The 13,072-nt window shown below is 36.5% G+C and overlaps 1 protein-coding gene across 6 annotated transcripts in view; it reads left to right on the top strand.

Moving 5' to 3' along the window:
- PARD3B (par-3 family cell polarity regulator beta) overlaps positions 1-13,072 on the top strand; it is a 1,119,500-nt gene that overhangs the window by 733,590 nt on the left and 372,838 nt on the right. For 5 of the 6 annotated variants that reach the window (XM_058300305.2, XM_058300307.2, XM_004453623.5 and 2 more), the window contains exon 16: positions 442-486. The exons of the other annotated variant lie outside the window; for it this stretch is intronic. In XM_058300305.2, the coding sequence (XP_058156288.1) occupies positions 442-486 (45 nt within the window). The remainder of the gene's footprint in view (positions 1-441; positions 487-13,072) is intronic. 6 annotated transcript variants of the gene reach the window in all.

The raw sequence follows: 13,072 nt of genomic DNA, 5'->3' as shown, positions 1-13,072 counted from the left end.
AGTTTTATAATTGTTTCAGAATGAAGTGTAAACTTATTACCTGTTAGATACAGAAATTCAATCTTTGAGTATTGGTTATATACATTGCTGGTGAGCTCAAAGTTTTATCATATATTATTCATCTCCAAAACCATAAGTTTAGTTTTGCATTTTGTGGACATAGAAACAACCACCTAGTTAAAAGAATGGAACACAATAAAAATTAAAAGAAAATGGGCTTTTATTCATAGAAGGCTAATAAGCATATTTTTCTTCCTAGCTGTATTTAAAATATCCTATGATCAAAATAATAGGCTCCAGGTAGATTGGGGGTAGGGAAATCTCCAACCTTTGTCAGTAAAAGATTTAACTTATTATGAGCCTATACTAATTTTTTGCTCAAAAAAAATGGCAGATTTACAAGCAGGCCTGATCCTTGTTTCTTTTATTTCTTTTCCTTAGTGCCAGATGAAAGCAAAGTCCATTCATTGGCTGGACATAAATCGGGTAAGAAATTCCTTATAACTTTACATTTCCCTTCCTGGAAATCACTGCCTGTGTCTGAGTAGCTGTTGGAACCCATATCCATCCACTCATCCCTGAAAGGCTAATTAATACATAAGATGTCTCTGACTTCCACAAAGATGAATTATTGCTTGGCTGAGTATCTAGTGGTATAATGTATGCTGACTCAAAATGTTTGAGTGGAAAGAATATAGTTTTCCAAAAAAAGAATGATGATACCAAAAATTTTAAACCTGTTTGCCAACTTAGAACAAGAAAAATTATAAAGAAAATGCAGGAAAGTTCTAAGTTCTTTCCTGTGATGACTTTCACATTAAAGCAGCAAGGCAAAGTTTCCAGAATGAGGAAGATTTTTTCATTTCTTTCTCCTCAAAAATGAATAGTGTTGTTTTACATATCATCAGCAGGGATTGTTCCAGAGCTGACCGGATTGTCTTTATTTATATTCTTGAATGAGCTCCCGAGAGGTATTCTAGATAGCCCAAGAGGAACGTTAAGGGCCTGCCGGGTCTTTATCTCTTATTTGTGAGGTGTGCTCTGTCCTAAAATCCAAGCTTTTCCTTCCATGCCAAGTAGCCTGCTTTTAATTCCTTTGCCCTTCCTTCATCATCATTTCTTCACATTAGTAGAAAACACTTAAAGCTGCTAAGCTATTAAATATTGCAGTAATTCCTTTCCTCTAGGGGTGCATTATTTTGGAAGAAAATAACTATTTTATTCTTAGAATTGCCACTCCAAACAATAGTAGTGTTGCGATTTGTTGGCGTCCCTCTGTTTCTGAAACAAAGAAGTCTTTCCCATCACCAAGCGTCTCCTGTGCTTATGTGCCAATTATGTTTGTAGCAGTAAGTGGCCCTGATGCCTCATTACCTCCATCATGTTCCAGGGCAAGATTATGATTTTTTTTTTCTTCTTTCTCCAGATTCTCTAGTGGTAACAGCAGGGAAGGGCTGGTTCACAACTCTTAGATTTTTTTTCTTCCTGCTTCTCCTAATAAAAAGCCCAAGAGGTTAGATCACTGTGAAATAAAAGATTTCTGGGGGAGTGATAAATTGCTGCATACTGCTTGTTCCCATCATCCTTTTGCATTAAATTCTCTGCTACTGGAAATCTTTTTAGGAGTCTCAGAAGGAAGTTCTCATGACCAAGGAATCCCAAGGACAATATATTATTTTCACCTTAAATGCATGATACTCTTTGTAATTCTCTTACACACATTAACACATGAAGATTAAATAAAGCCTTTTAATGTACTGGGATAAGCATCAAGGTAAAAGTTGAGTTTTTTTTAAAGGATGTCTGTAAATTTGATTTTTGAAAATCAACAAATAAACTTCCTGGCTTTTCCAAGAAATAAAATATTTTTTCTAATTTTAGTCAATTTTCACACAAATTATTTCTTAGGCAATGACTAAAAATTACTGTCATACTTTTTAAGCAAGAACATTGTCATCTTAATATGTTGCTATAATAGTTTAGGTAAATTTGAGTTTTTTTTAGAGTGTGATAGAAAAAAATTAATAAAATTACTCAGCACAAAACTTGAAATAATTTTCCAAATTTAAAAAAAAATTAAAAATAGCATAATTTCAAAGTTGGCAGACAGGTTAATTGTTAACTCCAATTTAGCTGGTAGATAGAAATAGTACCATCCATCTCTGTATCACATAAATTTTTGTTAAAATATATCCGATGTTTTAAAGAAGATTTTGGTTACTATAGTGCTGTTATTTCAACCTTCACTATCATTATATTTTTAAATATTTTTATATTCTCTCTTAACATCATCAGGTTTTTCATTGTGTGTCTGTAGAGCCAGAGCAAATGCTGAAAAACAACTAGAAACTTGACAACTTTGGAGTAAAAGTGGCTTGCTTTAAAACACTATAAAGAATTTAGCTAAACACAATCACCTAAAATTATATACTCTATAGTTAATTTCAATGAAAGCATCCTGTAAAATGTCAGACAGTTCTGAGAAAATGTAAAGCTACATTTAAGGAAAATATGCTACTAAGGTTATAAATTTATGCCCTCTAAGACTATACCTTCTCCCTATAGTTTACTTTTATTTCTTTTGGAAAATTAGTCTTGAATTATAATGGCCCTCAAGAACCCATCCCTCACCTAAAAAAGCAACTTCTTTTAAGTGGTGAATTTATATAGAGAAATTTCTCATCAGGTTTTGTTGTTGATGGTGGTACTGGTGGTGGTAGCAGAGGATTAAGATCTTTTGATTCTAGAAACCTCTTAAAGCTACAAAATTATTTTAAAATTTTGCCAAATATATAACTACAGTCTCAATCTGCTATAGGAAATTGATGGCAACTGAACAACTTACTAGTCTGAGTTTTAATTCAAAATGTTCTATGACCATACTTGTCTCACCACTGTTAAAAAGGACCTCACTACTTTTTGTTGCACTATCCTTTTCCCTTCTCCACACCCTTTCTCCAGAATAGTTAGGTAAAAATTTAACATCTCTTTTACTAGGAGGAGTTTCTCCCTCTATCTCTCTGTCATTACAGAAAAGTGGACAGCTTTCATTCTATCCAAACACCATCAGGAAGTTAAAACAAATTAAATTGTATGTGCTGACCTAAATGTATCATCCATCCTCTTATTAAGGATGATATTCAACATTTTAATAAATTCACCCAAGCTAAAATTTCTTCTGAGTCAGCTACTTGGTGTGTAGAGAGCTATTTTGTGCCAAGTTCCATTAGCTGGTCTGGCTTGGGTACCTCCCAAATGTGTGACAATAATTCTGGTTCCTTTTCCTTGGCTCAATCTTTAAGTGACTGATTCCTCAGAGCATGGATTGACTCAAAGATACAGATAAGATAAATATAACTTTTTAGCCCAAAATGTAGAGTTCTTCTTTCTCCTTCCGAAATCAATCCAGTATTCTTGGGGTTCCTCTAATGACCTATTTCAGGGGCTCCCCTGGCTGTGCATTGTGTCTTACTACCTTGGCCAGGAAGATGGCAAGGTGAGTCTCCTGATTCCAATCTTGTAGGCTCCTCTTCCATGTACTAGTGGTATTTATGTCTATGGAATGTGAAAGAAGTTAGAACATATACCTTTTGTTTAGTTCCTTCAAGTAAAATCACAAGTTTCAGAGAGTAGTGGAAAATCAGAAAGGTTTTTAACATCTTTTCCTAACTGCTTCACTAATTGAATTCTGACAAAATTCAAATCCTGGCAATGCAGAAGAAAAGCAGCAAAATGTATGTTTTAAATGATAAAACTCATTGTAAAAAATGACTTTAATATCCCAGTGGACATTAGTGTCCATAGAAAATGACATCAAATTTGGCATGGCTTTTTAAAAAGCTCTGCTTTAATTTTGGTTATGCTCAGAGTCATAAAGTGCCTAAGAAGAATCTTTTCTTACTGCTTTCTATGTCCTGAACAGATACCTAAACCAATAGTTTAATGCTCCTCTGCATTCAGACAGAAAGGGCTTATAAATGTTACCTTTTTTTTTTTTTTTTACTGTCTCTTCTTTTTTGTTTTGATTTACGGCTTGGAACGGTTTTAATATGTATTGACAGTCTGCAGAGATCTTTGCTGACCCAGCTTTTTAAGATGATGCAGTACTGGAGAAAGCCGATGAGTTCTTCTTTATGAGCCCTGACATATTAATTAGCAAAATGGACTAAAAAGCTTTCCTCTTTCTATTTTAATATCTTATATTCTCAAACACCTGTCTATATAGCTGTAAAACAGGCAAGTCTGTAAAAGTAATGGTTGGCAGTTTTCTGAGACAAGTTTATCAATTAATGAGCAAGTACTCATTAACAATCTAGGGACCATCTCTCTGTGAGGTGCCTGGCAGCCATCAAATATGGCTGGTATCATATGCATTTTACTGATGAAGAAACTGAGGCTCAGAGCATTTAAGTACTTGGTCTCTCAATTGGTCATAATTGGGGTTATCATATGAACCCTGATGTTGTATGGCAGAGCCCAGACTTTTGTCCAGGTCATGTTCCATTAGCACCTACCTAACACCTCAGTGCCAGGAACTGAGAGGATCATAGAAGTAAGATAAAATCCTTTCCTCTGCTTCTAGTTAGAACACATGCACACATGTCAAGAAATCCATTAAATCCTTATTTATCTTTTGTTTATTTTTGTTTTGTTTTATAAAGATTTTTTAAAATTTCTCTCCCCTGCCACTGCCCCCCCCCCCCCCCAGCTATCTGCTCTCTGTGTCCATTTGCTGTATGTTCTTCTGTGTGCACTTCTATTCTTGTCAGCAGCACTGGGAATCTGTGTCTCTTTTTGTTACATCATCTTGCTGCATCAGCTCTCGGTGTGTGCGGTGCCACTCCTAAGCAGGCTGAACTTTCTTTCATGCTGGGTGGCTCTCCTAATGGGCACACTCCTGTTGCATGGGGCTCCCGTACTTGGGGGACATCCCTGCGTGGCACGGCACTCCTTGTGCGTATCAGCTCTGCGCGTGGGCCAGCTCCACATGGGTCAAGGAGGTTCTACCTCCCGTGTGGTAGGCGGACGCTCTATCCATTGAGCCAAGTCCGCTTCCCTCTTGTTTATCTTTTGTAATCTCAGCTGAAAGGGACAGAATAGGTATAATTTCTCTAGTAGACTCTGGTGATTCAGCTAGCATGAAAGGGACAGCTAATCTGATCATTCTTACCTTTGTTTTTCTGCATGCATGTATACATGTGTACATGCATATAGAGTAAGTACAGAGAGTTTAATATCCAAGTTCCTAACTTGGAATATCTTACATTCTGATGTAAACACATTGTGTGTAAATTACAAATCTAGAGTATTCAAATGTGGCCCAAGAAACGTCTAAATCTTTGCAAAAGAATAGAGCTCTTAAAAAAGTAAGATCATTGGATAGTCACTTTGTTTTTTCAGTGAGAGCAACAGTTTTATTCATTGCACAAGCAATGGAACACGGTGACCTCATGACCCAAAACTGCCTCCCTGATCTGCAGAAAGTCTAATATTTTATAACCTCAGGGTGCCAATGAATAATTTGGATGGAGATGAACACAGGTTCCTTTATTAATAAACATGAAGGGACTGAACCTGTCTGACTGTGTGGGGTAGCAAACCAGGGCTAGTCACAAGGATTTAGGATAGGGGTATCCAGAACAAAGGTCAGTTACAAGGTTTTTCACAAGGATATTAAACAGAGGTGGGTGGAGTGGTTACCATCCCAATAGTAAGAATACACAAGGGTAAGTTCAATGTAGAATTACCATCTCAATAGTAAGCATACACAAGGGTGAGGTTCAGTCTAGAGTACCTATAAACGAGTGGGATCACTCTAGCCAGCTTCTGTCATTTCAGGTATTAATCTTTTGCTATTTTATAATATAAAGACATCTATATAATGATTTAATAATCATAATTATTTGTTCATTCTTAATCCTCAGTTACAATCCTGCTTCCCTTTTAGAAGATTGCCTTGCAATCATTTATGGTGACCCATAGTAACCCAAGCTGGACTCATTAGTTCTCTTTTCCCTGGATAGTCCCTTTAATACAAGAGCAATGAGCTATTAAATGACTTTTTATAAATTTTGTTGTTTTAGTGTTCCTTACTTGTATACTCTATCTAAATTAAGATATGCATTTCAATTTTTAACACCATCCGTGGTATTGTCTCATATTTGAATCTTCTAATTAGATAGCCATTTTCACAACTTTTTATTGTTATATGCATATGTACATGCATACATTCATGCAGGAAAGCAAAGGCAAGCATGATCAGAATAGATGTTCTTCTTATGCTGGGTGAATTACAGTAATCTACAAGAGAAGTTTTGACCATTCTCTTCCTTGTTGAGATTATAAAAGATAGATGAGGATTTATTGTTCATAATGATGTAAAATCTTGGAGTTAGTGCTTAGTGGTTTAGAACTCTGTTTCTAAGAAATATGTGTTCTCTACATGTTCAGCTTTGGTTTACTTTTCCATGGATTCAGGAAGTATTCATTAAAAAAATTAGCAGTAGGTCTAGGATTCTTCATATACAAACGTGTTAATGAAGCAACCCTGGGATTTCCTATGTTACAAAGAATTGCTGAATACCATGATCTCTAAAATTCAATGAATAAAATTAAATTAGAAACAAACATATCAGTCATTTTAGAAATGAGTTAAGATTCTTTACTACTCTAAAATGATGCAGGTTTGTGGATTTCTGAATTTCATGAGTAAATAAAAAGACTTTTTTATAAATCAAATTTCAAAATTGATTATTTCAGTTCCATTCATGTTGATTAACTGTGACAGATACTATGTTTTGTGCTAAAGATATGAAGAGAAATTAGACATGATCTCTGCCTTTGAAAAACTTTATAATGTGGAAGTGGAGACAGGCATATAAATACCTCATTAAATACTTGTTTGGTAACTTTGTGCTAAAGAGCACAGTCCAGAAATGTCACAGAGAAAAGATTGCTTATCTCTGTTGAGGATTTGGGAATGGCTTAAAGTTTCAGAAAGGAAACATGTCCATAACAGGATCTGAAAACTAAAAAGAATTTTGGGGAATAGAAAAGGTCAGTTACCTAGCGAATTTCTGACATATGAAGAGTTATGGACACATGAAGCATCATCCAGTGTTCAAGAAACAGTAAACAAATCAGTGTGGCGGGATGAGTACAAAGGCAAGATATGAAGTTTAGAGAGGAGGTAGGTATCAACTCATAGAGAACTCCTTCTGTATGAAAGAGTATAAATTCTATCTTATATGCTCAGGAAGTTTAAAAAGGTTAGAGAAGGGAAGTAGTCCATTTTCTATTCTAGTAATAGTATTCCAGTGGCTGTGGGAACTTAATGGGGGTGGGGGAGATGAAAAGGGGTAAAAAAAAAAACTAAAAAAGAAATAAGGAAAATATTTAATAGACCCTGGCAATAGTCCAGATAAGAGATGACGAGGGCCTAAACTTAAGGGTTTAGCAGTGGGAATAGAAATAAAAGTAATAAATATTTAGGAAACTAAGACTTGAGTTTTATTTTCTTTAATTAGTTGAACTTAGTGGATGATTGAGAAAGAGGATCCAGTTTTATTTTCAGTGAATAAGTTAGCTAATGCTATAGTTATGCTGCATAATAAAATCAACAGTAAACATTTATTTCTTGATCGTGTGTATTTATGTGGACTAGGATTTGCTCATTTCAACAGTGTTTGGCTGGACTTAACCCCAACCTACAGGATGGGTCCAGGTTTTCTCCATGTGTCTCTTATCCTACTTACACTAGTGATTTCCTGAGATATGTGCTCTTGATGTCAAAAAGCAAAGTAAATTATAGGCTGTAGTATTCAGGGTTCTCTAGGGAAACAGAACTGACAGGTGATATCTGTGAATATTAGGAGATTTTTATAAAGATTGTCTCATGTAACTGTGGGGATGCACAAGTTCAAATTCTGTAGGGCAGGTTGCAAGCTGGGAACTCCAAGCAAGGTTTTCAATGAATTCTCCAGGAGAAGTTGGGTGGTTGAAGTAGTGTTGGAAATTCTCTTTTCTGACTGCTGAAATTATCACCACTCCTTTTAAAGGCTTCACCTGATTGGATGAGATGTCGCTTACTGTTGATGCCAGTCTCCTCAGTTGGCACAGTTCTTGTCTGATGGCTTCTCTTTTCTCTGTGAAGTGGATGATGACATCTGCAATGAGAGAAAAAGTGAGGTGTCAGACATTGTGGAGTGTAGAAGAGGTCTAAAATAGGTAGCCTGCCAATGTTAAAAAGAGTTAACTGTGGAAACACTGAAGATTGATCGGTTTTGAGGGTACTGTTTTAGTAAGAAACTGTGTGATTCCTTTCAGCCATCTTTGCAATCTTAATATTTTACTTCAGAAGGAAGACATGTTGATGGATTTATCCGGACTTGGGTTTTTTTCAAAAAAGTAGCTGAGCACACTGAAAAAGATGTGTGAAGTGAAGAATAATAGGCCACCATATTTTAGCTAGTTAGGGAAGGAAGTACAATTGGTAGGAGCTGATAAATGGGAAGCAAGGAGAAGGTTTTAGGGTTCTGGAGTTTCCTATGAGTTTAAAGAATTTTTGAGGGAGAAAATCTAAGAAAGAGGAAACTAATTAGAGACTGTGGTCAGTGAGGAGTGCTTCAGTAAGACTTCAGAGATGGAACTGCTCTGGATGATAGCTCCAGAGTGCAGTCATAGACCTGGGTGGGTAGAGTTGAAATGAAGGTCCATTGCAGAAGTGGTCAAGGAACTCAAACATTGAACTCATCCAAAATTCCTCCAGGCAGTCAAAAATAATTACAGAGCTCTTGCTCTATACCAGGTACTCGTTTAGACATTGTGCACCAGTCAGACAAGGCCTCTGCTTACATGGGGCATTATTGCTGAAGGACAGATGATTAATAAGTAAATACAGTTATTTTCAAATAATAAGAAAATAGCAAGGGTGGTAAGACTGAGGTAGGATAGAGAAGAGTGCCATAAGCTATGTGCCAGAGCCTCACGTATTACGGGAAGTGATGGCAAAGGTAGTAGAGGAGAGGAAAAAGCAGGAGTAGAGGGAAGTCTGCTAGGACAGCATGAGTTGTGAAGGAGTTTTTAGCATCAGGGTAAAGAAACCAGGTCCTGAACATCACAATGAGAAATAAGGAGGAAGTTGAGCTCCCTTCCAACTCTGGCCTGCATGGATGTAGGTGAGAAGGAAAAGCTTCATTAAAGAGGGCTGCAATGAAAGCAGAATTCTTAGTGGGGAGCTACATTTTAATTAAGACTGAAAGGCAGAAGTATTTTCAAAAAGGTATTTTGTCAGTTATGAGAGAATAGGAGGACTCAAGGAGGCAAGGTGGAAGATCTGGGATGGAGAGAGAAATTGAGACAGGGAGCCAAGCTGGGAGATATCCAGAGTAGTAAATATCAAATATGGGAAGTGACTGAAGCTGGCAGGAGTGGTGTCCTGGTTTATTTGGGTGTGTGTGTATGTTTTAGCTGGCTCTGCAGTTACCAGAGAAATTATTCCTAACCCCTTGGTGAATGGAGAACAAGTTGGGTTGCTTTTAGACTCAGTGGTGCCCTGGATGCTTTGTTCTCCTAAAGAGCTCCTGTCTAAAGATAGAGGAGCAATTGAAGAGTTTCCAAGAGTAAATGATCCCAAGGTTGCAGATTGTTTGATGCCTGATGTTTACTAAGTTAGGAAATTGAGACGTGGTCATTAGTAGTGGCCTTAGCTAGAATGAGTTTCGTTAGAGAGGAGAGCAGAAACAATGAATTGACTTGAGGAGGGATGGGAGGTAGAAAGAAATGTAGATTATTTTTCGAAGAGCTTAATAATGACAGAAGAGAGCTATGAGTAGCTAGACAAGACAAGTTGTTATTGTTCTATTTTATGTTATTAATGGGAAACCCAGAAATATGTTTATAACAGAGAAAAGAGACATTTGTGAATGAAGAAAGAAGAAAGTGTTAGACACAGAGGGAGTAAGAGTGTAGTTTTATAGCATTTGGCCCTGAATAGGCTGAGCCAAGATTGTAGGGTAGGTAGTGGGGATACATGAAGTATAGATAAATGTATATGTAGAAGAGGTGAGAAATTAAGGATGTTAGTGGTCTCAATTTTCTTGATAATATGCAAATCTGTACATAATGACATTTTTAGAGTGGCCAACAGGCCAGCCAAGAAAATAAGAAACATTGTAGATATTTGGTAACCAGCATTGGAGTATGTTTAAGCCATTAGAGCAAAAATGGGATGAAAAGATTTGGAAAAAAAAATACATGCAAACATGCAAATACATATACACAGAACTGCAAGGGTTGGATAGCAGATGAGCTGTAATTTTACCCCAAATTAGCATGTTTGTTGTCTCTTGCAATTATATTTTCAGTTCTCAAGGTATGGTGGAATCACAGAACGTTAGAACTCATTGGAGCTTTATGCATCTCTAGTACAACTCACGTATTTTAAAGATGAATAAATTAATGCCTAGAGAGGGAAAGGAACCCCACCAAAGGCCCGACTAGTCAGGGAGAGAAATGAGGCTGAGTTCTCTTGACTTCTATTTCCTCATTCTCTTAATTTGTGAATCCAAACTTCATTGCTACCAATTTTGCCTGATTTAATAACGTAAACTATCATTAAAATCCTTGAAATTTCTCCAAACCCAGCATGGATAATGGAAAGACTGAGTAATTTGGCATAGCAGTAGTAATATTTCCTTTAAACTTCTTCCATTAAAACCCACCAGGATTGGATAAGCTTTTATGTACAAAAAGTCTGTATTTTGTTCCTTATTTATTATCCCAGTTGCTATTCTTTATACTTCTTACGTTTATTTTGGTGTTTATTTCTTTTCCCCTTAAATGTAAAAGCACAGGACAAATTATTCTGAACTCAAATAGACATTTGATTGTGGTGGCATATTTGGTATATATTTGTCCCAGAGGTCCTTGTATATTGTTATTTACATTGAAAAATTGTCAATAACAAAATTGTTCATTATCCTTCTCTTTCATTATTGAAAAATTTGACAATTTGATTTAGAAAAGTTACAGTTTTTAAAATGTGTGTGTTTTGGAACAAATGAAAATAATTTTTAAAGATGAGGATATTTCTCCATATATCAATTGCTTCAAATGTGGTTGAACTCACACATGGGGAATATGTGTCTTATAAATTTGGAAAACAGTGGTTTGGAACTGACAATTCTAGTAGTGTTTCTAAATGCCAAAGTGAACATTCACAGTGGAAAAAAGGTTATTAAGTGATTACATGATGGTGGATAAATGCAAAGTGAATATTTGACATCACAAATTCCCTGTAGGCTGAGCTTTCTACACCCAGTTTTGGAATAGCTCTGCAAATAGAAAGGAATAATAGCAAAAGCCACACAAAACAGCAAGTAACTTAAAAATTACACTAAAATGCCATCATCAATCAGAACATCATATGAATTTGGATATACCAACTACATTCTTGAAAACATAGCAACTACAAATTTCAACCTACAATTAGGGATTGCATTCTGCCTTCTCTCTTCTCTATTTTTGGCTCTAGGATAACTTTAGTAAACTTTTTCCACTGAGAATATTTCAGTAAGGTCATTGGACTCTATACCTACTACTTTTAAATAATGATGGCCTCCTATGAAAAACAGACTTAGTTGGAAAGCTAGAAAGCTGTTCAGTCCCTGACTAATTATTTTTAGAAAGGTTTACATTAAGGTCTAGAATTTTAAATTGTTCTTCTAAGGGAAAGTATTTTATGTATAAATTAGTTAGGGAGAAAAAAACTGAAACACTCTAATTCCAATGTCCTAGAGAGGTTATAAGCTACCTGCTTGCAAGAACTTTTATTTTAAATTTCTATGGAAAGATCTAATCTACATGTGTTAACTGAATGTCTCTCCAGACATATTGGCAATGGTTTTAATTCTTAAATTTTTCTCAGCTAAAAATTAGTCAAATTATTAGCATAATATTGGAAATAGAAGTTTAAAATCCAGCCTGGGAAATCTGAAATTGAGTTCTTACATAAGAAACTTCCTAATTAAATTGAACACTATAAAATATTCTGAAGCCTAAATTTTATTTTTTTAAATCTGATAAAGGTACAATATGGTCAAATAGTGATGAGAAATATTTTAGTATGTATTGACAGTACTGTTGGTATTACTTTATATTAGATAAGTTATGTGTGTGTATGTGCACATGAATTTCATAAATTGAACACTGTTTTTCAGGGCAAGAAAGGGAAGCTTTAAAGACATGTATGTCTCAAGGAGGGTATTGCCTACTTAAACAGCGCTCATTTGTTTCTGTTCTGAGACTTCACTGCTGTGAAAAATGCCAATGTCTTCAACAAGTCCTACCATACCCTTCACCACCTTGTCAAGACCTGCCCTTCCAGCTTTATCTTCTGCCACCATCACTCTCCACCCCACCCCACCGGCCTTCCCCACTTGTTTTCCCAACTCACAGAGCCACTCACCATTACTGTCTCACTAGACCTTGCTCTTTCTACTTTGGGACCATGGCTGAACTCTTTCCACAGCTGAACTCCCATCCTCCCTGAGGAAAGTTCCCCGGCTTCCTCTGGCAGAGTTCTTTCCTGGTGTCTAGCTTTAACTTCAGCTGTCTCTATGGACTTTTTTTTTTTTAAAGATTTATTATTTATTTATTTATCTCCCCTTCTTCCCCCCCCTCCGCAGTTGTCTGTGCTCTGTGTCCATTCGCTGTGTGTTCTTCTGTGTCCACTTGTATTCTTGTCAGCAGCAAGAGGAATCATCTTGTTGTTTCAGCTCTCTGTGTGTGTGGCACCACTCCTGGGCAGGCTGCACTTTTTTTCGTGCTGAGTGGCTCTCCTTACAGGGTGCACTCCTTACGCGTCGGGCTCCCCTATGCGGGGGACACCCCTGTGTAGCATGGCACTCCTAGTGTGCAGCAGCACTATGTGTGGGCCAGCTCATTACATGGGTCAGGAGGCTCTGGGTTTGAACCCTGGACCTCCTATATGGTAGGCAGATGCTCTATCAGTTGAGCCAAATGTGCTTCCCTCTATGGACTTAGTAAACTCTTATATTATATGACTCACACT

This window comes from Dasypus novemcinctus, chromosome 7 (genome assembly GCF_030445035.2).
Source record: "Dasypus novemcinctus isolate mDasNov1 chromosome 7, mDasNov1.1.hap2, whole genome shotgun sequence".
Classification (NCBI taxonomy): Eukaryota; Metazoa; Chordata; class Mammalia; order Cingulata; family Dasypodidae; genus Dasypus; species Dasypus novemcinctus.
Note: the sequence above shows the minus strand (reverse complement) of the source record. Positions and strands in the feature narration are given on the sequence as shown.